At 35.3% G+C, this 26,768-nt stretch overlaps 1 protein-coding gene across 2 annotated transcripts; it reads right to left on the bottom strand.

Annotated features, from left to right (window-relative positions):
* Positions 1-276: 276 nt before the first annotated feature.
* On the bottom strand, positions 277-26,091 carry MS3_00005888 (uncharacterized protein). Of its 2 annotated transcripts, none has more exons than XM_051213981.1 (2): positions 25,115-26,091; positions 277-1,951 (listed from the first exon to the last, which is right to left on the bottom strand). In XM_051213981.1, exons 1-2 carry the CDS (start codon positions 25,338-25,340, stop codon positions 1,821-1,823), a joined length of 357 nt encoding a protein of 118 aa, XP_051070002.1. In that variant the 5' UTR covers positions 25,341-26,091; the 3' UTR covers positions 277-1,820. The 2 variants fall into 2 exon arrangements, with proteins under 2 accessions (XP_051070002.1, XP_051070003.1); XM_051213982.1 differs by lacking the exon at positions 25,115-26,091 and adding an exon at positions 2,020-4,103.
* Positions 26,092-26,768: the final 677 nt, after the last annotated feature.

Genomic DNA, 26,768 nt, shown 5'->3' with positions numbered 1-26,768 from the left:
TATTCGTCAACTATGAATGACCCAATGAATCTTCGTATTCTATACAGGAGAATACAGTGATTTAGCCCAATAAAATGTATCCCTATTTTTTTTGGATCGTTTTCTGTTTTCAGATCGAAATATTTGGATCTTAGACGTCACAATTTTTGATTTTTCATTGTTGGAAAAGTGGTTGGTCGACAATATCTAACTTATAAAACATCGTGAAAAAATCGCGAATTTCATACACAGAGTTCCTTTAAAGAGAGCAAGAACGAAGATTGGTGCAGAAGCTTTACCGCTTGGATTTAAATTCCATATCCCTAAAATACATTCCGACAAAATCGACACGGAAACTCAAATTGAAGTTAGTGAAGAGAAGAGAGGCTGGTTTAAGTCTAAATTAGTTGATATCACAAACCAATATCTCGTTTCACCCATACAACAGTCTAAACTTTTATCCAAAGACCACCTAACAGCATTACGGAATATTAAGCGAAATGATAATATAATGATATTATGGTCAGATAAAGGTTCAACTATTGTTCTAATGAACAAAATAGATTATGTCTCTAAGATGAAGTCCATTTTATGTGACCACATGAAATTCAAGTTTGATAAAATTAACAATCACTTAACTGATTCAACTGAAAAAAGAATCACAAAAATATTCAGGGATCTCCTGAAGAAGATTATGATCGATGATTCCACTTACAATAATCTACAACTTCGTGGATCTCGTTTACCAAAAATACATAAACAAACTGTACCAATCTTCGTTCTTGCTCTCTTTTTGAAATCTCAAATTGTTGATTGTTTGAAGTCAGCTCAATAGCATCTACACTGAAGCCTAGTAAGTTAATTATTCACCTTTAGTAACACAATGCTAATGAAGATATATATAGTTAATCTACAGATTTTCTCTATTATTTACTATCTTATTACTTAAACTTTCCAAAATATCTTAATTATTTTTTAAACATCATTAAAAATGATCACAGTCATTTCTCAACCAAGTAATCAAATCAAAAATGGATTTTTCTGGATATTATAGTAAGATAATAGTTGAATTCGTGATTCCATTGAAGCTAGACAATCATGGAAAACCTCAAAGTACTGGATAGCCGTTTCGTTCTACTATGGGACTCTTCATCAGTGCTCACTCACGATACCGCCTCACGAGATTCGAACCCAGGATTGTGAATGTGCACTGCTGAAGAGTCTCATACTAGAACGAAACGGCCGTCCAGTACTTTGAGGTTTTCCATGGTGGTCCAGCTTCAATGGACTCATGAATTCAACTATTAAATTAATCAAATAACAATGAATTATTCAATTGATTAACCTCAATGACAATAATAATAATAATAATAATAATAACAGTAATCGTTAATTATGTATATGCATTACATGTTCAACTGAAGAAAAGAAATCCCAATTCCAGTAATTCAACAATCAATATATAGATTTTATATGTGCATTTGAATTACTTTTTCTAGTTTACGCTTTTTTTACCGAGTTGGAAAATGTTGGCCGGTGGCCTATGCTCCATTGGGAGTAACAGGCATAAGTAAGTAAGTAAGTAAGCAAGTAAACAAGTAGGAGGTAGGTAAGTAGGTAAGTTAGTAGGTAAGTAGGTAGGTAAGCAGATAAGTAAGTAGGTAGGTAACTAGGTAGCTAGATAGGTAAGTAGGTAGGTAGGTAGGTAAGCAGGTAAGTAAGTAAGTAAGTAAGTAAGTAAGTAAGTAAGTAAGTAGGTAGGTAGGTAAGTAAGTAAGCAAGTAAGTAGTATGTTCATTTGTTATAATAAATGCTTTCTTCCAAATAAATATCTCACTTTATTATCTTCTTGTGAAACAACCACATAATTTACTAGAAGTTTTATATGAAGATGATTGATTTTTAATAAAATTCTTTTGATTATCCATACCATTGATACTGAATTCATCAAATGATGCGTATATATTTTGATCTATTGATGAATAGAAAACAAATTAAAGAAAAAAATAAATAATAAACTTCAAAAAATCAATAAATTACATAATCTTGTAGTGACTGTGCATCGTTGACCAATTACCCTCGTAAACGTTATCATATAATCCTCAACGGTGTTTGAAATCAGAAGGTAAAGAGAAACAGCGACTACAGTTTTATTAGCAGATAACTCAGATCACAGCAGAGAGGCAAATGAATGAGTCAGCGAACCGAGGGTGCAGAGGGTGTAGAGTGTAAATGCACATGTATATATATAGGGAAATGAATGGATCATCGAATCGATTAAGCCGTTAATAATAAAGCTAGCACAATGAACATATGCGTAGGCGGTAAACAATGTTCAAGCATACATATTTCATACAAGCACAACAATAATAAAGGCACAATAAGTTGTTATAGTACGAATGACTTTGTCCTCTAAATAAGTTAACAAAAGGTCTTGAGTTAAATGAGAACAAACTCAATTGCACATGAGTTGCTATAATCTAAACAAACGGTAATTGAGATCATGAGTTAATTGAAGTTAGATCATCATGGAATACCTGGAAGTATTGGATAGATATTTTGTTCTATTTTAGGACTCTTTAATTGATTTTGATAGAGTTTTTTTCTCTGATTTGGATGGTTTGGTTGTGAAGTTTTCATCATTCTTCTAAACGATATCATCAGTAGTACAAACTTTATCAAAATTATCCACCTGAACTAATAAATCTTCTCCATTCCTTAACTGGCTCATGATTTCAACTATTAATATCCACTATAATATCCACATTTAGAAAAAAATCCCTTCTGAAATGATAGTCGATTTAAAGTAGTGAAATTAATGAATGAATTATTGATGAAATAATAATAACTGTCGTTTAATTACAAGAAAAGGTTGATAGTGTTGATGATGGCAACAGATTTTAAGGTGATTAAGGTACCAGATATTTTCTAGGTTAAATTTATCAATGATCATTATTAGTTATTATGATTCTACATCTATATATATATACAATAATAAAATAGTACTCATCGACTGGATACGTTACGCGTTTTTTTAGCGAGTTAGTTTCCTACGGGATGGGGTCGCTAACCCCATGCCCAACCCTCCTCCTTTATCCAGGCTTAGGACCGGCAGTAGCCCCCGGAGGGACTCCAGGCGGACTTCGCAGACGATCTGGCCCTCTTATCGCAATCACAACAACAAATGCAAGAGAAAACGACCAGTGTAGCAGCAGCCTCAACAGAAGTAGGTCTAAATTATCACACAAAGGGAAAAGCAAGATTCTCCGATACAACACAGCACGCACCAATCCAGTCACAATTGACGGAGAAGATTTGGAAAATGTAAAAACATTTACATATATAGGCAGCATCATTGATGAACAAGGTGGATCTGATACAGATGTGAAGGCGCGGATCAGTAAAACAAGAGCAGCATATTTACAACTGAAGAACATATAGAAATCAAAATAGTTGACTGTCAAACAACACCAAGGTCAGAATTTTCAATACAAATGTCAAGACATTTCTACTGTATGGGGCAGAAACTTGGAGAACTACAAAAGTCATCATCCAGAAGTCACAAGTGTTTATTAACAGTCGTTCACGTAAGATACTTCGGACCCGTTGACCAGACACTGTCAACAACAATCTACTATGGGAAAGAACAAACCAGATTCCAGAGGAGGAAGAAATCAGGAAGAAGCGCTGGAAGTGGATAGGACACACATTGAGGAAAGCACGCAACTGCATCACAAGACAAGCCCTCACATGGAATCGTCAAGGCCAAAGGAAAAGAGGAAGATCAAAGAACACATTACACCGGGAAATGGAGATAGACATGAGACAAATGAACAAGAATTGGATGGAACTAGAAAAGAATACCCAGGACAGAGTGTGTTGTAGAATGCTGATCGGCGGCCTATGCTCCATTAGGAGTAACAGGCCTAAGTAAGTAAGTAAGGATACGTTACGCAATAATGACATAATGACATATCGGTTATAAATTACTATTGAGTAAGTGGAAGAAAGAGGATTAATAATAATCAAAGTAATTATTGAAAAATCGAGCAGTTGCTATGTTTCATAATATATGAAAAAGAGAAGGAACTGAGTATTTTAATGAATTGTCAGTAGAATAGTAGTTATGTAAGCATCAACAGATGAATGTTGAAAAAAAATACAAAATTCAAAAAACAAACAAAAAATGGAAGAAGTGCAAAAACGGTTCTGCTATAAACGCCCCTATACCGATGGTCAAGGTAGTGAAAGTGGTTGTACAAACTTCTTATGGATGCAAAGGTTAGGTTTATGAACTTGGATTGCGATGGCTTCAGCAATATGCAAAAGACGCACCCATAAACCATGTGGCAAGTTTGATTGAATATGGTGTATAACCTTAAAAGCTGTATTCAGTTCAACTTGATGATCTGCGTCAACCAAGTGAGCGAGAATAGAACTCTTAATCACTCTTACCTGTCCTTTACTCAACCACGATGGATAGTGCTCTGTTATACGATGACGAACTTGCCGAATTGTACGCCCTATATAACTAGCTCCATAGGAGCAGTTGAATCGATAAATACACATGGATTTGGCGAATTCAGGCAACTTTTCTTTATTGGCCGTTCTTGTTGTGGGGTGGTTGCAGAAGATAGCACTTAGTCAGGCTGCCATAAATGTTTTTTGTACCGCTTTTCTTAGTCTCTAAGTCGCAATTTCCTCAATAGTGTCCTTTAGGAATTGTAATTTTATGAACAATACTTTCTTAGAAACGGTAGGTATCTTTGTACTTCTTTTCATCTCCTCCATGTGTTTGTCGATGAATTTCATCGGGTACCCACATTGCCATGATGATAAACTAATTGAAAAGAAATTTCTTCTCTCGATTCGTTTCTTCTTTATTTACCAAATGTCAAAATGGAAGTTTTCACTATTATGATTCTAATTAAGCATCTTATAATTTAAAATTAAACTTCTTGAAGATAGACCCGATGCAACCATATTGAAGTTTTCTAATGTCGAAGAGTCACTTAGTGAAGTTACGCATTATCAATAAAAGACTAACTGTATAGGATCATAGGTTAGGAAAAAGATTATAAGCTTAAAATTAGTTAACTCGGTGACCATAACATACTCATGTTTAAGAACAACAGAGAAAGTTCTAGAAAACTGGAACAAAGAAAAAAAACGCAAAATCATAAAATGGTGGGTCATATGTACGGAAAAAAATGGAGATCTGTTTACCTCACGACTCTCTTTAAGTTCTGATTTTTTGATTTGAAGTAAATTCGATTCATTGAGCATGTTGTATTCACGAATTTATGCCTCGTCACGTAACAATTATGGATAGAAATGTTAATTACCTCAAGGATTTGTGTACTTATTCAAAACATAGAGAGTATCAATCATTGTTAGACCGCCATTGAAAACCTGGGAGTACTGGATGGCTATTTCGTCCTAGTATTGGACTTCTCAACAGTGCTCATCCACGATCCCACGCTCACTACTTGAATATAGTACTTTCTGTTCCGCATGTGAATACCTGACCTCTAGACTGCTGAGCCAATATCCAATTGTATTAATGTTAAAAAAACAGGATTTCAACATTCTTTATCCATTTGGCTAAATAGCGTCTTGGCATTTTAGCTGACGTCAGTTCGTGATGAAAACCCTTAGTCTAATCCGTATCCCTAAACATAAAATGTAAATCATAATCCTTATCCTTTACACAGGTTTAAAACCCTCATTTAACCATAGTTCGTGGGTGGACATTCTCAAGGTCACTTAGGCTTCGCTCTAAGGATGTCCATAAATAATAGTCTCACCACTACAAGTTTCAAAATGACTACTAATAACATTAACTAATGAATATTATTCAGTAGTATAATGTAAAATACATAAGAAAGAAAGAACATGAAAGGAATTAAGCTAAAAAGTATAAAACGATAGCGACCGATGGTTAGAGACCTTGAATGAAATCGCTCAGGTGACGCAGGTGCATCCACTCTTTGTGTTCTCCCAAATTCTAATCTTCTGAATTCTTCATGCCTCTTTTTTCCATACCTATCAGTCTTGCTCACGAGCGCTTAACCACTAGACCATTGAGCCGGCCGGCATCCAATACTGTTAATGTCTAAACTCAACCAATATAAGAAGTTGCGACATCGTCCATCATTATCATTAGTGAATTGCCATCTCACAAAAGACCCGGTTTAACTCCACTGGTGGACTGGTTGAAATTAGACATTAACACCGTTGGATGCCGACCAGCTCAATGGTCAAGAGGTTAAGCGCTCGCGCGTGAGACTAATACGTCCTGGGTTCGAATCACGCGGGGATCAAGGTTGTGGATGCGCACTACCGAAGAGTCTCATACTAGGACGAAACGGCCAACCAGTGCTTCCGGGTTTTCCATGGTGGTATAATTTCATTTGACTAATGATCTCAACTATTGAAATATCCCCATATTATTTCATTCTTACATATTACTAGCGTTTGTTCACTATGTAATCACTTGTTCCTAGCTCACTGGTGTGAAGTTAATATCCATATTGTACAGTGTTCTTGCACATCACATATATATTTGCAATATTTTTATTTAGTATCTTAAATAAATTTACATCTACTTAACACTATTTAAAGTTGTAATCATAATAATTACCATGAATATTTGTTTATGTAAGCATGTTATTTCTAAATTTTGGTCTAGTCCTAATAAGGCACTTCATTTTGAAAACAAATTAGATCGGACGATTATGTTATCGATGGGGTTTCGATTAGCTCATCAACCTAGGTGACCCGGTATCTGAGTCCAGTTGGATTGTGTGAATGATTATTATCGTGATATACATTCGGACTACCCTCGTACATAACTATCAAATTCACTTCTGTTAATGAATAATGGAATTAAATAAGTTAAATACGAGAATGGATTTCGAATAAGTATATTTCATACAATCGTTGATCCGGACAGACGATCAGAGAAATGAAGAGAAGAGGAGAGAGCGAAGCGAACTGACACGCAGTGGAGAAGGCGAGTGAGTCAATTGAATATGATCAAGCATTACTCAATATTTATATTCAGACACATAATGAATTAGGTAAGTAATTAACACGCATACGATCATATAAGAGTCAGGATTAATAAGCGAATAAGTGACGAAAACGAAACTTCAATTCACACACAAATGTTTATTCATAAATTACAAGTAGCCAAACTAAATAGATTGTTCTCATAATATTTATAACGATTACATAACAAATCCCCTTTTTTTTGATTTTCAGAGTAAAACGGTTAAAATACCAAACCAAAACTGTTTGAGGTCAGATTTATAAACAAACAATTTCAAAATTTGAGTAAAACAAATCGAGTTCAACCCATGTCGTATGGAGATAGTTATCCACTTCAGACAATGGATATAGGGTTGCATACGATTATGGCTTGATCGAAGTTAGACATTGACACCGTCGGATGTTGGCTCAGTGATCTAGAATTTAAACGTTCGCGCGCGAGACTGAAGGTCCTGTGTTCGAGTTCCGTGTGCGAGACCATGAATACGCACTGTTGAGGAGTCCCATACTTGAACGAGATGGCCGTTCAGTGCTTCTAAGTTCTCATTGGTGATCTAGCTTACATAAATTCATGGATTCAACCAATAAAAGTAAAGCAAATGTAACCGAAACACAGTGAAATTAATGATATTCAATAGAACAGTTATTTATCAGTCAAATACTTTCGGGTTTCTGTGTAACAAACATTCTTAATGCTTCTTGCAACCAGGATTTCTAAATACTGAACGTTGTAAGTAGCTGTTAAGAACCCTTTGAAATAAAATAAATTCATTCTATACTATTCAAACTTTTATTCTTCTTCGTTACAAGTTAACACAGAAAACTATGTGAGTGAAACGTTTAACAAGCCATCAATGTTTGATAACTTCAGCACAGATAGTTGTTTTTAAGTGGCTTATATGCATAGTGAAGAAGAATAAAACTACATCAGGATTCCTGAATACAACACTACTACTAATAGAATAACAAATAAATCTTCTATCTGCAGTAGTGTGCACTTGTCGCCTTATATTTGGTCGAACTATGGATACTTATGTTTTTATGTGGGAAAGTAGTGAGTCCAGATTTCTTAATTGTTCACATTTGAGATATCTGACTTATGCAATGTACCTTACTGATATTTTATATATATTCTGTACTGTAGGTTGTCCAATTCTCAATGGGAAATAGCTTAGTTCACCTGTTATTTAATGCAATAGAGAATTTTTCAATTCAGAATTTTATTCATACTAAATAGTCACCCAAGCAACGCAATAAATTGAATTATTCTGTTATTAAATACATTAAGGTGAAGTATTCAACAATTTTTGTAGAGTCAATTTGGTTTGGTTAGTGATGTATATGACAAGTTGTATGTTTGTTGAATAATAATAATAATAATAATCTACTTCGTTTACATTGGATAGGACACACATTGAGGAAAGCGCCCAACTGCGTCACAAAGTAAGCCCTCGGTTAGAATCCTCACAGCCAAAGGAGAAGAGGAAGGCGAAAGAATATATCACTCAGAGAAATGGAAACAGACATGAGAAAAATGAACAACAAAGGGATAGAAATGGAAAGAAAGTCCCAGGACAGAGTGTGTTGGACAGTGTTGGTTGGAGGCCTGTGCTCCACTCGGAGTTACAGACGTAAGTAAGTAAGTAAGTAAGTAAGTAAGTAAGTAAGTAAGTAAGTAAGTATCATCATTTACACCTGTTACTCCTCGTGAAGGAGCATAGGCCGCTCACCAGCATTCTCCATACAACCCTGTCCTGGGCAATCCTTTCCAACTCCTTCCAGTTGTAATTCATCCTTTTCATATCTGCTTCTATTATCCGACGTAATGTAATCTTTGGCCTTCCTCTTTTCCGCTTCCCTTCAGGATTCCAAGTTAGGGCTTGCCTCGTGATGCAGTTTGACGATTTGCGTAATGTATGTCCTATCCATTTCCATCGTCTTTTACTAATTTCCTCTTCAGCTGGAAGTTGGTTTGTTCTCTCCCACAGAAGGCAATTGCTGATGGTATCCGGCCAATGGATGTTGAGTATCTTGCGTAGACAGCTATTTATAAATACTTGTACTTTCTTGATTGTGGTTGTTGTAGTTCTCCAAGTTTCAGCTCCATACAGTAGAATTGCCTTGACGTTCGTATTGAAGATTCTCACTTTGATATTGGTTGAAAGTTGTTTTGAGTTCCATATGTTCTTCAATTGTAGGAATGCGACCCTTGCTTTGCCGATCCTCGCCTTTACGTCTGCATCGGATCCTCCTTGTTCATCGATGATGCTTCCCAGGTATGTGAAGGACTTTACATCTTCCAGAGTTTCGCCATCAAGAGTGATTGGATTTTTGTTCTTCGTTTTGAATTTGAGGACCTTAGTTTTCCCTTTGTGTATGCTGAGGCCTACTGATGCAGAGACTGCTGCTACACTGGCTGTCTTTATCTGCATCTGTTCGTGTGTACGTGATAGGAGGGCTAGGTCATGTGCGAAGTCGAAATCATCTAATTGGTTCTGAGCTGTCCATTGTATTCCGTGTTTTCCCTCAGATGTCGAGGTCTTCATAATCCAGTCGACCACCAGAAGAAAGAGGAAGGGAGAGAGTAAACAGCCTTGTCTGACTCCGGTCCTTACTTGGAATGCATCTGTCAGCTGTCCTCCATGCACTACTTTGCACTGTAGTCCGTCGTATGAGTTCCGGATAATATTGACAATCTTCTCAGGAACTCCGTAGTGTCGAAGAAGTTTCCATAATGTCCTCCTATCTACACTATCGAATGCCTTTTCATAATCAATGAAGTTGATGTATAGTGATGAGTTCCACTCAACTGATTGTTCTACGATGATCCGTAGTGTTGCAATTTGGTCTGTGCACGACCGATCCTTACGGAATCCAGCTTGTTGATCTCGAAGTTGGGCGTCTACTGCATCCTTCATCCGGTTCAGCAACAATCTGTTGAAGACTTTCCCTGGTGTTGACAGTAGTGTAATGCCTCTGTAGTTTTCACATTTGCTCAGATCTCCTTTCTTTGGAATCTTGACGAGGTGTCCTTCTTTCCAGTCCATCGGCACTTGTTCCTCCTCCCAAATCTTTTTGAATAGACGATAAAGCATGCTTGTGGTTGCTTCGATGTCTGATTTCAGTGCTTCAGCTGGTATGTTGTCGGGTCCTGCTGCTTTCCCGTTCTTGATTTGTCTGACGGCCATTCTAATTTCTTCCGTCGTTGGTGGGTTGACATCTATAGGAAGATCTATGTGTGCTGCTTCGATGTCCGGTGGATTCATTGGAGCCGGCCTATTCAGGAGTTCCTCGAAGTATTCTACCCATCTGTTTCGCTGTTGTTGAATTTCAGTGATTGGCTTGCCTTCTTTGTCTTTGACCGGCCTCTCTGGTTTACTGTATTTCCCTGATAGTTTCTTCGTTGTATCGTAGAGCTGTTTCATATTTCCTTCTCTAGCAGCTTTTTCTGCCGTCGTTGCTAATTCTTCCACGTATTTCTTCCTGTCGGCTCTAATGCTCCTCTTCACTTGCTTGTTTGCTTCTATGTATTCAGCTTGTGCTTGGACTTTCTCTGCTCGTGTCCGGCTGTTGTTAATTGCTGTCTTCTTGTTCTTCCTTTCTTTGATCTTGTCCAGTGTTTCTATAGAGATCCATTCCTTATGATGGTGTTTCTTTAGGCCCAGAACCTCTTGACACGTTGAAGTCAATGTTTCTTTGATACCTTTCCAGTTGTCCTCCATGGTGGTTTCTTCTTCCTTCAGTAGATCTTGAAAGGCTTGGAACCTGTTGTTGAGAGCTATCTTGAATTCATTGAGTTTGTCAGTATCTCGAAGGAAGGCTGTATTGAACCTTTGTATTGCTGTTTGTCCACTTGTCCAGTTCTTTTTAGCTTCAGTTTTAAATTGGCTACAACTAGGTGGTGATCTGAAGCTACGTCAGCTCCTCTCCTGGTTCTCACATCTTCCATTGTCCTTCGGAATTTTTTTTTATGCAAATATGGTCTATCTGGTTCTCTGTAGTGTGGTCCGGTGAGATCCATGTAGCCTTGTGTATACGTTTGTGTGGAAATATTGTGCCTCCTATGACCGATTTGCTGAATGCACATAGATTTGCAAATCTTTCTCCATTTTCGTTTCTCTGTCCCAGTCCATGTTGTCCCATAATATCTTCATATCCAGTGTTGTCTATTCCGACCTTGGCATTTAGATCTCCCATCAGAATGGTGAGGTCCTTTCTTGAGCATTTCTCTATGATTGACTGCAGCCGCTCGTAGAATTGATCTTTAATGTCGTCGTTGCTATCATTGGTGGGTGCATAACATTGGATAATATTCATTAAGATCCCCTCCTTCTTTGTTTTGAATGATGCTTTGATGATTCTGGATCCGTGGGATTCCCATCCTACAAGTGCATTTCGTGCTACTTTGGACAGCATTAGAGCAACTCCCTGTGTGTGTGGAGCATTTTCCTCTTCGTGACCGGAGTATAGCAGCATCTCTCCCGTAGCTAGCCTTTTCTGTCCAGCTTGAGTCCAGTGGGTTTCGCTGATTCCCAGTACTGCCAAGTTGTATCTCCTCATTTCCGTTGCTATTTGGCTGGTCTTCCCGGTTTCCCACATTGTTCGAACGTTCCATGTACCTATAAAAATTTTTGCTCTGGTTGTTAGAAGGGGCATCGGCCTCGTGGCTTCCGAAGGAATTCGGCTTTCACCATGAAGCGTCATAATTCTTCTAAATGAAGACTTCTAACTCTCAGGGCAGAGTTAAAATGGTTTGAATTATTTTTTCTGGTAAGCGTTTTTTTAGCGAGTTAGTTTTCTACGGGATGGGGACGCTAACCCCATGCCCAACCCTCCTCCTTTACCCGGGCTTGGGACCGGCAGTAACTCTAGAAGAGCTACAGGCGGAGTTAAGTAAGTAAGTAAGTAAGTAAGCAAGTAAGTAAGTATGTAAGTAAGTAAGTAAGTAAGTATGTAAGTAAGTAAGTTCGTTAACAGGTCAAGTGTTGATTTCTAACATACTTGAATCTTAGTGAATCATAAGATACTATGTTGAGAAGCTGACCACTAATTTAGCTCATTATTACTACATAGTGAATTCTCTTAATTCCATAGTATAAATTCACTTCAGCATATCAGACCATAAAATGAATGAAACGTATATTCTCTTATACCATAATATTCGTTCACGTTTATCTTAAACGAAATTACATTCTACATGGCATTGTTACAATCTAATAATTAATCTTAAGACTTAATTAATCATCTTTTCTTTTTCAAAAAAAAAGATTTAATTTCTCATTGAATTCATAATTAACATGTTTATATTCATGATTAGTTTTTATATTTCCCTTTGGTGCAAAAAAAAATTTTTTTAAGAATTGTCATGGTAACAATAATCTTAACTTTAATTTTATTGGTTAATTAAAATTGCTTTTTTCTGATTGGTTGAATTTCAATCCACCAATAACTTTATTCTTTTTTATAGTAGTCTATTTGAATAACAGTAGTAATCTTTTGAATAAATTAAATGAATGTGATATAAAACTTGATTTTATTATTATTATTATTATTATTATTATTATGATAATCAAATGAAATCATTATATGAATAAACAATTGAGTGAATGTTTATTCATTTAACTTAATAAGAAGAAAAGCAATTGATGTTAATCATGCAATAGAAAGTTATGATTTTAACCGATTAAACAAAAGAAATTATTACTCGATATTTGATTTGAATCATTTTCAAGATTATGAGAAATATAAGAAATGTAAGAAGATCAATCAGTTAGTTACTATTTAGGATCAGGTAAATAGATGCATCGATTCAAGTTGTCATTCCTCATTAGTACAACAAGATGAATACCAGATTCATAGAAGTAGTTAATTCAATGGTGGTAATATATAAAGGGAAGATTGCATATAAGGATATAAGGATACAGGAAGAAAGAATTAGTTAGTAGAAAGGAACATATAAAGTAATGTTGATCTCATAATTTAAGGGAAGACAGAGAGTGTATATATATCGATGTCATTGTGATCGATTCTCAGTCATGTCACACAGAGTCTCCAACCATTGGTTACAATACTTACTCGAAACACAACCAAGTAGTCTGCATCTACCAACACGACTGAGACTAGAAGACAGTGATTTCGTGGACTGATGTCACATTTCGGTTTGACCACCCATAAGTTACTTTCAACCTTCTCCAACACTAATGAGCATTGCGCGTCGTGGTTATCGGTGTTCAGGCATACGCAACACGTGGTCCAACCATCTCAGTCGATGAAGATTTACAACCTCATCGACCGATTTACCGTCATTACCTAATGCCCTGTGTCTAACCTCACTATTACTTGCCCTATGATCACAGAAGTTGCTGACAATATTTCTTAGACATCTGTGATTAAATATTAGTAACTTTCGAGTATCTTCTACTCTTAATAGCCACGTTTCGCGGCCGTAAAGTAGAACAGAACGAACTGCCGCACAGTATACTCGTCTCTTAATTGACAGACGAATATCTGACCTTTGCCATAAGTGTCGTGTAGAGATTTCGTCAGATGCCAACCCATTGGGACCGATCAGACTTCCAAGATAAGTGAGGTTGTCGATGTGTTCGACTACTTCATCCATTGAATAGAATCAATTCATTTGAAACAGTTGAATGGTGGGTCACATAGATCAAATTATTACGTTTTGTCTCATCCCTGTATGAATTGGACATTACTAAGGATATCAAATAGATAGGGATAGAGAATATACTTTGAAAGGAATTAATGAACTTGAGAAATGAAAAGTATAGAATAGTATCATGATGAACGATTTTTTGGGAGGGAGAGGGCAAATGAAGAAATGCATGAATATCATTGATAACTTTAAACATGGACTAAAATATTCTCACAAGCTGTATCTATGGGGTGTTTTGATGTTTATTACGCTTCATATGAATAGTTATTAACTTTGTTATCCTGACATTCGCTGATCCGTATCACGTGTCAAGTTACCAGTTGGAATCCTACATACAATTTGATCTATCTATCTATCTATCTATCTATCTATCTATCTATCTATCTATCTATCTATCTATCTATCTATCCACACATCTAACTATCTATCTAACTATCTATCTATCTATCTATCCACACATCTATCTATCTATCTATCTATCTATCTATCTATCTATCTATCTATCTATCTAACTATCTATCTATCTATCTATCTATCTATCTATCTATCTATCTATCTATCTATCTATCTATCTATCTATCTATCTATCTATCTATCTATCCACACATCTAACTATCTATCTAACTATCTATCTATCTATCTATCCACACATCTATCTATCTATCTATCTATCTATCTATCTATCTATCTATCTGTCTATCTATCTATCTATCTATCCACACATCTATCTATCTATCTATCTATCTATCTATCTATCTATCTATCTATCTATCTATCTATCTATCCACACATCTATCTATCTATCTATCTATCTATCTATCTATCTATCTATCTATCTATCCACACATCTAACTATCTATCTAACTATCTATCTATCTATCTATCCACACATCTATCTATCTATCTATCTATCTATCTATCTATCTATCTATCTATCTATCTGTCTATCTATCTATCTATCTATCCACACATCTATCTATCTATCTATCTATCTATCTATCTATCTATCTATCTATCTATCTATCTATCTATCTAACTATCTATCTATCTATCTATCTATCTATCTATCTATCTATCTATCTATCCACACATCTAACTATCTATCTAACTATCTATCTATCTATCTATCCACACATCTATCTATCTATCTATCTATCTATCTATCTATCTATCTATCTGTCTATCTATCTATCTATCTATCTATCTATCTATCTATCAACACATCTATCTCTTTATCTCTCTTTCTTTCTCCCTTTCTCTCTCTCTCTCTCTCTCTCTATATATATATATATATATATATATATATATATATGATCACGAGCCTACTCAAATGATAAGTTTTATTGAGTGTAGGGACTGAATATAAACACTACATATACTTTATTTATCTCTGTCAATGAAGGCTTTAAATTCAATCATTCAGTCAGTTACAACGTAGGAATAGGCATATACATCCATCGGTCCACGTTGCTTTAAATTATATTAACCTTGTTTAATCATTTCATATAGTACTTTACTCTTAATTATATTATCATTCAGTAGATGGCTCCATCAAATGAAAACAATGCTTAAAGGTTATTTATGTATTCAAAAACTATGTGAAGAAAATGGCGTCAGTTTAATATGAATAAATTAAGCATATAGTTATGTAGTAGCACTAATACTATTGATTGTAGTTGAAAGTTTCTAAAACTTGTTAATAATTTTGTTATTATGAGAATGAGAGTTTGTGGAGATTGTAGTGAATCTAATAAGTGAATTCATGATTCGATGTACGCTAGACGAACATTGAAAACCTGCAAGTATTGGATGGCCGTTTCGTCCTAGTATAGAACTCTTCAGCAGTGCACAAGATCATGGATCGATTGAAGTTAAAAAATTAACACCGTTGATTGACAGCTCAGTGGTCTAGAGTTTAAGCGTTTATACGTGAGATCGGAGGTCCTGGGTTCGAGTCCCTGTATAGAATCGTAGTTGTGCACTACTGAGGAGCCTCATGCTAGAACGAAATGATAATCCAGTGCTTCTAGGCTTTCATTAGTGGTCTAGCTTATATTGGTTCATAAATCGAACTATTAAAATGATCTTATCATAAAAACGAACGATATATCTTAAATGGTGCAGAATCAAAGCATTTCACAGAATCTTACTTTATGGTTTGTTAACATGTGTCGTGAACTTCTATTACCTGACTAGATATTCTGCTGTTTAAGAGAATAATCTCCAGTATTTCACTTTGACCTATCCTAGAGATGTAAGATATGCTTATACTCTGTATATTTTCTAATGGTAGGTTGCTGTAGTACAAACGTTGAGCAAAGTTAGATTCAGATGTAGTATTCAAAGTTAAGGGAGTCATCTGATCGAACGTAACATTAAATATCAATAAACTCATGTCATTGCAGACGCTGAACTCTAATATTAGGTCAGAAAGTATTAAATACAAGTGAAGGCTATGACTTTAGTTCTAAGTCGCTTAACAGAAGTACTGATGTCATTCTTAACCGTTGCTGCTACCCTGAAATGGTGGTACGGCTTGCTTATCCTGATGAACCAATAGACCTACCAAAATTAGTAATTAATTTGGCATCGCTCTAATCAGATTAAGGAAACATCTAAAGATATTTTTCCAATTTTCTTCAGTACTTTGCATAAATAACGAGCAGCCGAAAGTGATTTAGTTCTATTTGAAGGCTTTTATGGAGATTCTCGATATTATACACGTTCAATAATAGAAGTAAGAATTCATAAGATGTTGGTGTTACATAATCTCCACCAATGGGTTTCAATGTAACAGTTCAGTAGTAACTTGCTGACTAGTTTTTGAAGTCGTTCGTCGAAGAGTTAAAGTTAAGTAGTGTTCATTTAAGTTTTCATGAGATAGGAATTCCGTAAAACGTTACTGAAAACCTTTTGACCGAATCGTCCAATTTAAAATACATGTGTGTGAATAATGTTTAGTGTCAAATGAATATACCAGTGAACGATATCATGAGACAAGTCAATGGAAATTTACTTAAATAATATAATTATTATTATGGACATGTATTAGTTAGACAAACATTGAAAACTAGGAAGCACTGGACAACTACAATCAAATCTTGAGATTGATGAGGAGCCGTGACTAGAAGAGTCCAAATATGTTGGATGGAAATAGTTATCCACAACAGGCGATAGATGACAGCTCAATATTGCGAATCGAATGAAGTTAAACACGCATACCGTTGAATGCCAGAAAAGCCGTATAAATGTGAATCGATCGACGCGTAACCGAGTTCCATCTCCAGTCCCGACCGTTGTTGCTACATTGACATGGTGGTCGGGCTTGCCTATCGTGATGAACCAATCAAAATACACTGGCCAGAACAACCGTTCCTGAAGGTCATACCATGCCAGATAGGTCGGTTGAAGAGCGGTAAGAGTAAAAGCAGTAAACCCAAGGTCTGAAGACGAAGTCGTACTGCTGACTTTAAAGAGGTGTGACAACCGTAAGGTGTTTCCTTCAGACAACCAGCATAACAGCGATGCTGCCTTCTCACAAGGAAAGGTGGGGTTAGAAAATGTCGACCCTAGAAATGCACACCTCACCTTATCCCATGGATATCCGTCTCCGGCGATAAGGTCTCAACAAGTACGGAGCTAACACAAAAACTAATCCTTAAAAGTTCTTGTAAAACTGATATCAAGCAGCTGTCCCTTGGGCACTGCAGTCACACTCTCAGGTCATTAAGGCCACCTCTAACCCAATCTCTTTTTCATGTACTTCCAGAAGATTGTTTCCACGGTGCGGCCAACCGGGAAGTGATAACCGCCTTCATACCTCTAACAACACTCAAGATCATAGTATTCATAAACAATCACTCTTCTCTGACTGACTAATATCACTAGATTAACTTCTTGATATGATTTAAAAACTATTCAAAACATGACTTAATTATCGGTCATAATTAGTTGTTTTTTTTAAAAAAATGATCGTTTACTAATGAGCTATAACTTATTCAATAGAAAACATCTCTTCTTATTTACCTATACAATAAACAACAACAACAACAGAAAAACAAATAAACGCCCTATAACTTACTTCATTTCAACAATTTCAAGTTCAATATGTAATATACACTATTTTATCATTAAAATGACCACATTCATGTAACTAATTAGTATACTGATGATGATGATGATGGTGGTGGTGGTGGTGTTGTTTCTAAGTAATGAGTTGTATACTACTTAAATAACTAACAATAGTAATCATATTGTATTATTAAATAGGTTGTCATCAAAATTTTTTTAAAAAAAGGCCTCATTAAAAAAGGTAGTTTATTGTTTAAATACACATTAGTAATTACCTTGATTGACCTTGATTAATAAGTGATACATATCTTAAATGATAAATCTATTTATTTATTATTTATAAGGATTTAAAAAGGAATTAAAGAAGATAGGTAACATGATGATGATGATAATGATAAGTTCAGGTGACCCTGATGGGAAGGTGGTGATGATGGCGATGAAGGAGGGGGGGGGAAGAGAAGATGAAGTAAATATATATATATATATACAATAGATGATTTATGTAAAGAAAGATGGAATAGTTGAATGGAACATTTTTTTTTAATGATATGATCTATATAATTGTATATAGAATATAATTATTTTAGGGATATATATATATATATATATATATATATATATATATATATGACATTTACCCTGATCATTACTATACATGGTGATTATGACTTATTCACTAAGAATCCATTAGCGTTAGTAATTAATTAATTATTTATTTGTTTTATATATATATATATATATATATATATATATATATATATATATCTTCTCACAATAATAATAAATGTTATTTATTTACTGTGTGTTAAAGAGCTATATTATTATTATTACTAATAGTTTAGGGCAATTCACTTATTAATAGTTAATGATTATCATTGAACATAATCTAACTATTATTATATTATATTATGAAAAGAGTTAAATAAACAAACGATCAAAATACATCTATCCCATATATATATGTATATAAACACACACACACACAAAGAGAGAGAGAGAGAGAGTGAAACAGATTTAATTACAAAATAGGATGATAAATTGCACAACCAAATGGTTATCAGGACTTAGTAGTTAAGTGAATAATTTTGATGGTGTTTGAAACGAAAATTTGAATAGATAATAATAATTTCAAAGATTGAAATCATGAGTCAGTTGAAGCTGGATCATCATGGAAAACCTGGAAGCACTGGACAACCTTTTCGTCCTAGTATGGGACTCCTCAGCAGTGCGCATCCACGACTTCATCCACAAACCCCTTCTGATAATAATCATCTGCTCACTAGTGACTGACTTCAAGAGATACTCCTGGAGTTCTGGTGAAAAGCCGTTACCAGTGGAGTTCAACCAGGTCTGTTGTGAGATATCAGCTCACTGAAGACAATGGTATACGATAGTGCAACTTCATGGATTGTTTGAAATTAGACATGAATACCATTGGATGCCGGCTCAGTGGTCTAATAGTTAAGTGCTCGCGCGCGAAACCCGTAGGTCCTGAGTTCGAATCTCGCGGGGTGGCGGGATCTTGGATGCGCACTGCTGAGGATTCCCACAATAGGACGGAGCGGCCATTCAGTACTTCCAGGTTTTCATGGTGGTCTAGCTTCAATTGACTCATGATCTCAACTATTTAAATTTAAATTTTTGTAGAAATTTATTTATTATTCACTCGGCGTTGTTTTTACTTGTATCTTCTCATTGATGTTAAGTCTCTTATTAACATATGTGAATCCTGTGTGAATCGCCTTCATGTAGGCATTAGTCACAAGTTTTTTAAACAAAAACGGATAGTAGCTAGCAATGAGATCCAGTTTGACACATGTTTCATCCTATTTGGGACTCGTCAGTTACATGTACCTGCATCTCAGAGTTGATACTCATTTGAGGACTTGAACTTAGTAGTGTTCACTTCAAACACTGTCGCGTTATCCACTTAGCTACTGAGTCTTGACAGCCACTTGCTTGTGCAATGTGGTGAAGTTTAAATTCACTTGGTGTTATTTTACTTGTATCTTACCATTGTTATTTAAGACTGCATTACTATTAATATTATTATTATTATGTAATTAACATTTAACGTTGACAAGTTGGACTTATTTTATCAACTCAGAAAGTGTTGTGCTTATAATGACATAAAGTATATTTATTCATTAATTAACTTCTTTTTTTATATAACGTAATATTATGCTGTGTGCTACTTATATCGATATGAGTAGTATATAACATTAGTCAAGATTAGAATGTCTGGCAGTAGAAGGTCGAGAAGGAAAGAACTGAAACAGAAAGCAATTAGTATGAAAATGCAGAAACAATGAAGTCTGCGACAATTGATTGACATTTACAAATTAAGTATTTACTGTATGGTTCTCAGATTTTACTAAGATGTTCTATAATTTCATGTGTTCAAATACATTTTGACTGTCTCCATTTGTATTGTCTTTCACTACACTACAACGGCTTACATAGAGGTAGGTTAGAGAAAGGTTGTGGATGCAGAGTATAATATTTATATGGGTAAACTACATTAATAGTCCCTGGAAAAAAGGTGTAGGAAGTTGTATACTTTTTCGTTGACATTTCGTGAGTTAATTATCATATGTCTGTAGAAATTTTGAGTGATATATGCTGAAGTTTGTGCAAATGCACTGTGAATGAAATATAGTAGCACTGTTATCTGATCAACTACTGAGTCCATATAATCATTAACATGTTTAACCGGTACTGGATTCAACTTTCAGTATGATAATCGACAGTAGAGTACAAGTCTACCGATGTGATGAGTCCTAAAAGGAATGAAATAGACATTCTAGATTACATTACTAACCTCAATCTGTATACTAAGAAAAAAATTTGTAACGAAATGGTAATATCAAACCTTTTTTCCTCTCGTAATGAACATATGCTAATAGAATGTGATCATTTGCAGTCCTTAATGTCAACAGCTGAAAACGAATAATGTCTATAAATTACTAATGAGAGTCATTATATCCTGAAGATACCACAGGTATTTTGAGTTTAATAACACTTTAACCAGTAACACCTACTACTATAAATCATACCCACCTAGTGAAATTAAAAGTCAGACGTGAAGAGGTTTGAAGATATATTTAATAGGCTATCAATATATCGAGAATCAAATGATCTAGGCTAGCTAGCGATTGTAGAGGATGTTGAGCATAGCATTCCCACTCATGATCTGGTGTGAATGCATGACCGAGCGCCATCTGCTAGATGAGTCCATTAAAACTAACGTGATAAGCATCCAAATGTCGAAGAATTATAGATCTGATTGAAATCATGAGACAATTGAAACTAGACCACCATGGAAAACCTGGAAGTGCTGGACGGCCGTTTCGTCTCAGTATGACACTCCTCAGCAGTGTGCACACACGATCCCGCCTTGCGAGATTCGAACCCAGGGCCTATCAGTCTCGCGCCAGCCGCTTAACCAACTAGACTACTGAGCCGGCTGGCATCCAATTGTGGTAATGTCTAACTTCAAACAATCCACGAAGTTGCGCTACCGTATACCATTGTTTTCAGTGAGCTGATATCTCACAACAGACCTGGTTGAACTCCACTGGTAACGGCTTCTCACTAGAACTCCAGGAGTATCTTCTGAAATCAGTCACTAGTGAGTAGATGATTATTATCAGAAGAGGTTTGTGGAGATTTTAGAAATTTCACAGATTGAAATCATTAGTCAATTGAAGCTAGACCACCATGGAAAACGTGGAAGTACTGGACGGCCGTTTCATCCTAGTATGGGAATCCTCAGCAGATCTGGATCTATTGATTCTGGGGATTTATTAACCTCTACATTACATACGTGAAGAGGGTTCATGTGATTGATATCTTGTTAATCATTTTGAATGTATTACCTTTTTAATGTAAGAACTGCATGTTTCTATTCATGATCATATGTCATTGAACATATCATCAAATAACTTCTAGTCATTTTCATAGATTATACATTTTATTAATTAACAATAATTAGGATAAAATGAAACGAAGAATTACAAAAAAGCCATGTGATTGTCAGTTGTGTATTTCATAAGTGTTTGAGTACTATACAAGTCAATGATTTAGGATATTTGATTTATTCATATTCAATGTACTAGTTATAGGCATAGATACACATGACTAATCATGAGTTTCCGTTTTAGATATTATCGACAAATATTTCTGGTATTGAGTTTTCTGAGTTTTTAATTGAATAATGATAGATGGAAGGAAACCCTTTTCGATCTAAATTTCGGGTTGTTTCAAACATTTGTCAATAAGTTGTACTTACAGTCTTGGAGAGACTGATAATCCCTGTGGAATTCGATCCCATGTCGCATGACTCTATAGACGAAGATTACTTACTTACTTACTTATGCCTGTTACTCCTCGTGGAGGAGCATAGGCTGCTCATCAGCATTCTCCAACCAACCCTGTCCTGGGCAAACCTTTCTAGCTCCTTCCAGTTGTAATTCATCCTTTTCATATCTGCTTCTATTATCCGACGTAATGTGTTCTTTGGCCTTCCTCTTTTTCGCTTCCCTTCAGGATTCCAAGTTAGGGCTTGCCTCGTGATGCAGTTTGACGATTTGCGTAATGTATGTCCTATCCATTTCCATCGTCTTTTCCTAATTTCTTCTTCAGCTGAAAGCTGGTTTGTTCTCTCCCACAAAAGGCTGTTGCTGATGGTATCCGGCCAATGGATGTTGAGTATCTTGCGTAGACAGCTATTTATAAATACTTGTACATGTTTGATGATGGTCGTTGTAGTTCTCCAAGTTTCAGGTTCGTACAGTGGACAGACTAAGATGCTAGCGCTAAAACCTCCGATGTGCGATTGACCACTTGCAAGACTAAAGCATTTATGCCTTGTTAGCACATCCCAACCAGCTATCACTGATATTTACGACACTATCATCATTGTCTGCATTATATAAAGATGATTGTTCAGTCATTATATGTACGTATATGTCAAGTTATTTGAATCAGATAGCCTTATCCATGACTGACTTTCCAAGTAATTTTTATTTCCTTCATTCTTGTTAGTTGTCTTTTACTGTTTATGAAATGAATGAAGAATTTTGACTCTAAGTATAGTAGGCTTTAGTGATGCTATTCAGAATAGAATCAGAAAAACATTTTACTCATTGAACACAGCACTACAGAAAGTATCTCTCATTAAAACAAAAAGCTTTGATGGTTTTTAAATGCATGATATTTATAAAATCTGCTGTCTATCTGAATTCTAATAAATGTAATTTCCTGGAATTCTAGTGAAAAGCAGTGACCAGTGAAGTTCAATCAGGTCTATTGTGAGATATCAGCTCACTGAATACAATGGTGGATGTATCGCTCAATTTGGTGGATTAGTTGAAGTTAGACATTATTACCATTGGATGCCGGTCAACTCAATAGTCTAGAGGTTAGTCGATCTGATTTCGAATCTCATCAAGCGGGATCATGGATATACACTGTTGAGGAATCCCACAATAGGACGAAACGGCCATCCAATACTTCCAAGTATTAGATGATGGTCTAGCTCATAATCTCAACTATTGAAATTACTAATAATATCCACAAAAACCGCTTCTGATATTAATCAACATATGCTCACTAGTGACGGGTTTCAAGATGCATATCCTGGAGTTCTAGTGAGAAGCACTTACCAGTGGAGTTCAACTGGGGCTATTATGAGATAGTAACTCACTGAAAGCAATGGTAGATGTGTTGCTCAATTTGGTGGATTAGTTGAAGTTAGACATTAACACCACTGAATGCCGACCAACTCGATGGTCTAGAGGTTAAACGTTCGTGTGCGACACCGATAGATCCTAGGTTCGAATCTTGCGAAACGGGATCATGAATGTGCACTACTAAGGAGTCTCACAATAAGAAGAAACGGGCGTTTTAAATGGTGGGCCAACTTCAATTGACTCATGATTTCAACTGTTGAAATTATTAAAATCTTCATAAAAGCCCTTCTGATTCAATATGTGTTGTCTTAGATATGCTGTTCAAATTAATTAGGTGAAACATTTAATTGATGATGTCTGGAAGTATCATGCTTATCAATGGATAAAACAAAGTTATATCGGCTCAAGTTGCATACAAGTCCACTATAAGAAACTATAAACAGTACATAGATAGATCAAAGATAATAATATAAGGCGAACAGTTGTTGTTAACAGTTATACAAATATAAGAACTCGACTAAAGTTTACAATGTCTAAACAATATCACTTTGTAACTTGATTGTCTAATAGTATTATAATTCCTAGAAGAGAAAAAAAACAAATAACCTCTGACTTGTGAGTTTTGAGCTCATTTTGTTTAACCCAATCAATTTTGATTATTTCAGGAATTTCCAGTTTCATTTATAATCTACAATCTTATCTAACTCACTATAGAACATCTTGAAGCATTGAACAACCATCTTATTCTAATATAAGATACACCAGAAGTAGTGTTTATGTACAAACTTAAACACAGAAATCAATATATAAACACTTCATTTACACTTGTGAATACTTAATCACTAAAAGATCCTATAAGGTAGGATCATGGATGCTTAATATTGATGAATCTCATAATAGGATGAATTGACCATCTAGTACTCATATATCCTGGGACCATCAACTAAGTAATGCAGTTGTCAGGAAACGGGTACTAGGTAAGGATGGCAAATCAATTGATGACGTAGTGAAACTTCATCGGTTGAGATGGCTGGGACACGTGTTACGTATGCCCAACGACCGACTGCCTCGACGTGCGATGTTCAATGGTATAGGAATAGGTTGGAAGAAAGCTAGGGGTGGCCAGACCAAAACATGGCACAAGTCCATGAAGTCACTGACAAGTAGACTGAGTCATGTTGGTAGGTGTAGACTACTTGGTTGGGGACCGCGAGATGATAGCAACCGATGGTTAGAGACCCTGAATGACACGGCTCAAAATCGTTTTCAATGGCGCAAGTGCATACACTCTTTGTGTTCTCCCAAATTTTGATCTCCTTATTCCTCCTTATCTCTTTTTTTTCTCTTCCCACATTTATTTCACTGTATTATACTCTTTAAATAACATCTCCAAACACTTATCTTCCCGATTACTGCTTATACTCTTATTACCTCTACCATTACGGTATTTCAATCGACCACTGCATCTCTGTGCTAATGTGGTGTGGCAACTCGAACTGATGTACGTACTTACGTACGAAGTTCTACGTTGTTACTGACTGACTGACTTTCTGGTTTTCAATAACGTTATCAATTAGATTCATGATCTCAATGAATAAAAAAGAAAAAGAAAATAAAAGGAAAAAAGTTAATATTGATCACTTACATTGATCATTTTGATACATTTCATCAATAAATGGTAATTGATCTAATCGATAAAAATAATTTTTTAATTTTTCTATTGAAATTGATTTCACATTGATATATTGATTATTAATGATCCCATAATTTGTTGTACTTTTATATAATTTTTTATATGATGATGATGATGATGATGAACATAAACTAACAAATGCTGACATCATAAAAATATTATAACTAATATCAATCATTGAAAATATAATAGATCTGCTTAAAGATCCAAGATAATGATGTTCAACACGAAGAAATGGATCACTTTCTTGATCAACTATATTAGGTGTCTCTATATGTAGATCTAGATATATCAATTACTGAAGATCAAATCACAAATAGAGTAGAGTATAATTTGAATTGGGATTGTATACTATTAGGATCAAAATTATACAGTTAAACAAATCATTCAATGATTCAATGAATGAATGAATGAATAAAAGAAGGAAGTAGTGTTTACACTAGGAAAAATTTAAATTTTATAGATCATGTGTTCAGTGAATTGATTTTTTTTTGTTGGTTGATTGATTATTGATTTTATGCACTCAAATAATTTATATTGATATTAATAGAAATAAATAAATAATCAATAATTATGTAATTTTGGATAAGCGGCCTGTTTGAGCATCTGGGCTACATGTTCCTGCCAAACGAGATCCTTCAACAAGTTATCTATTTTTTGTTTGTTTTAATATATGTCATGATGTCTATTCATTGCATAACACTATTCTGGTGCATTTTTGAAAAGTGTACAACTTTTCATTGTCAAAGTTACAAAAAGCCCAATAACAGATAATGTGGTTGCTGGCAATATGCAGAGAAAAGAATGTACATTATTCAGATGTTCATTTAGTGAACTGATAACATCTAACTGGCGATCATTCAATATGTTATCATCAGGATCGACCAAGAAGTAAGAAACGGAAAATTGTTGAAATAATTTGTGCTGAGAATTCTATATTGTAACAAAAATATAATATTGAATAAAGCATATAATAATAATAATAATCACAATAACTGCTTCTCACTAGAACTCCAGGATATACATCTTGAAGCCTGTCACTAGTTAGCATATGTTGATTAATATCAGAAGCGGTTTTTGTGGATGGTATAGTTAAGATTATGAGTTAATTAAAACTAGACCATCATGGATAACCTGGAAGCATTGGACGTTCGTTTCGTCCTATTGTGAGATTCCTCAACAGTGTGTATCCATGATCCCGCTTCGCAAGATTTCATTAATATTTTATAATAATATTTATTATAAATAATTATAAAATAAATGTAAGTTAATTATTTTATTTTTCACAGGTTGAAATCATGAGTCAGTTGAAGCTAGACCACCATGGAAAACCTGGAAGCACTGAACGGCCGTCTCGTCCTAGTATGGGACTACCCAGCAGTGTGCATCCACGAACCCACCCCCCGCGGGACTCGAACCTAGGACCTACTGGCTTCGCGCGCGAGCACTTAACCACTAGACACTGAGCCGACAACCAATAGTGTTAATGTCTAACTTCAACCAATCCACGAAGTTGCGCCACCGTACACCATTGTCTTCAGTGAGTTCTTATCTCACAACAGACCGGTTGAACTCCACTGGTAACGGCTTCTCACTAGAACTCCAG

This window comes from Schistosoma haematobium, chromosome 3, assembly GCF_000699445.3.
Source record: "Schistosoma haematobium chromosome 3, whole genome shotgun sequence".
Lineage (NCBI taxonomy): Eukaryota > Metazoa > Platyhelminthes > Trematoda > Strigeidida > Schistosomatidae > Schistosoma > Schistosoma haematobium.
The sequence above is the reverse complement of the archived record's forward strand: the minus strand, read 5'-3'. Positions and strand labels throughout refer to the sequence as shown.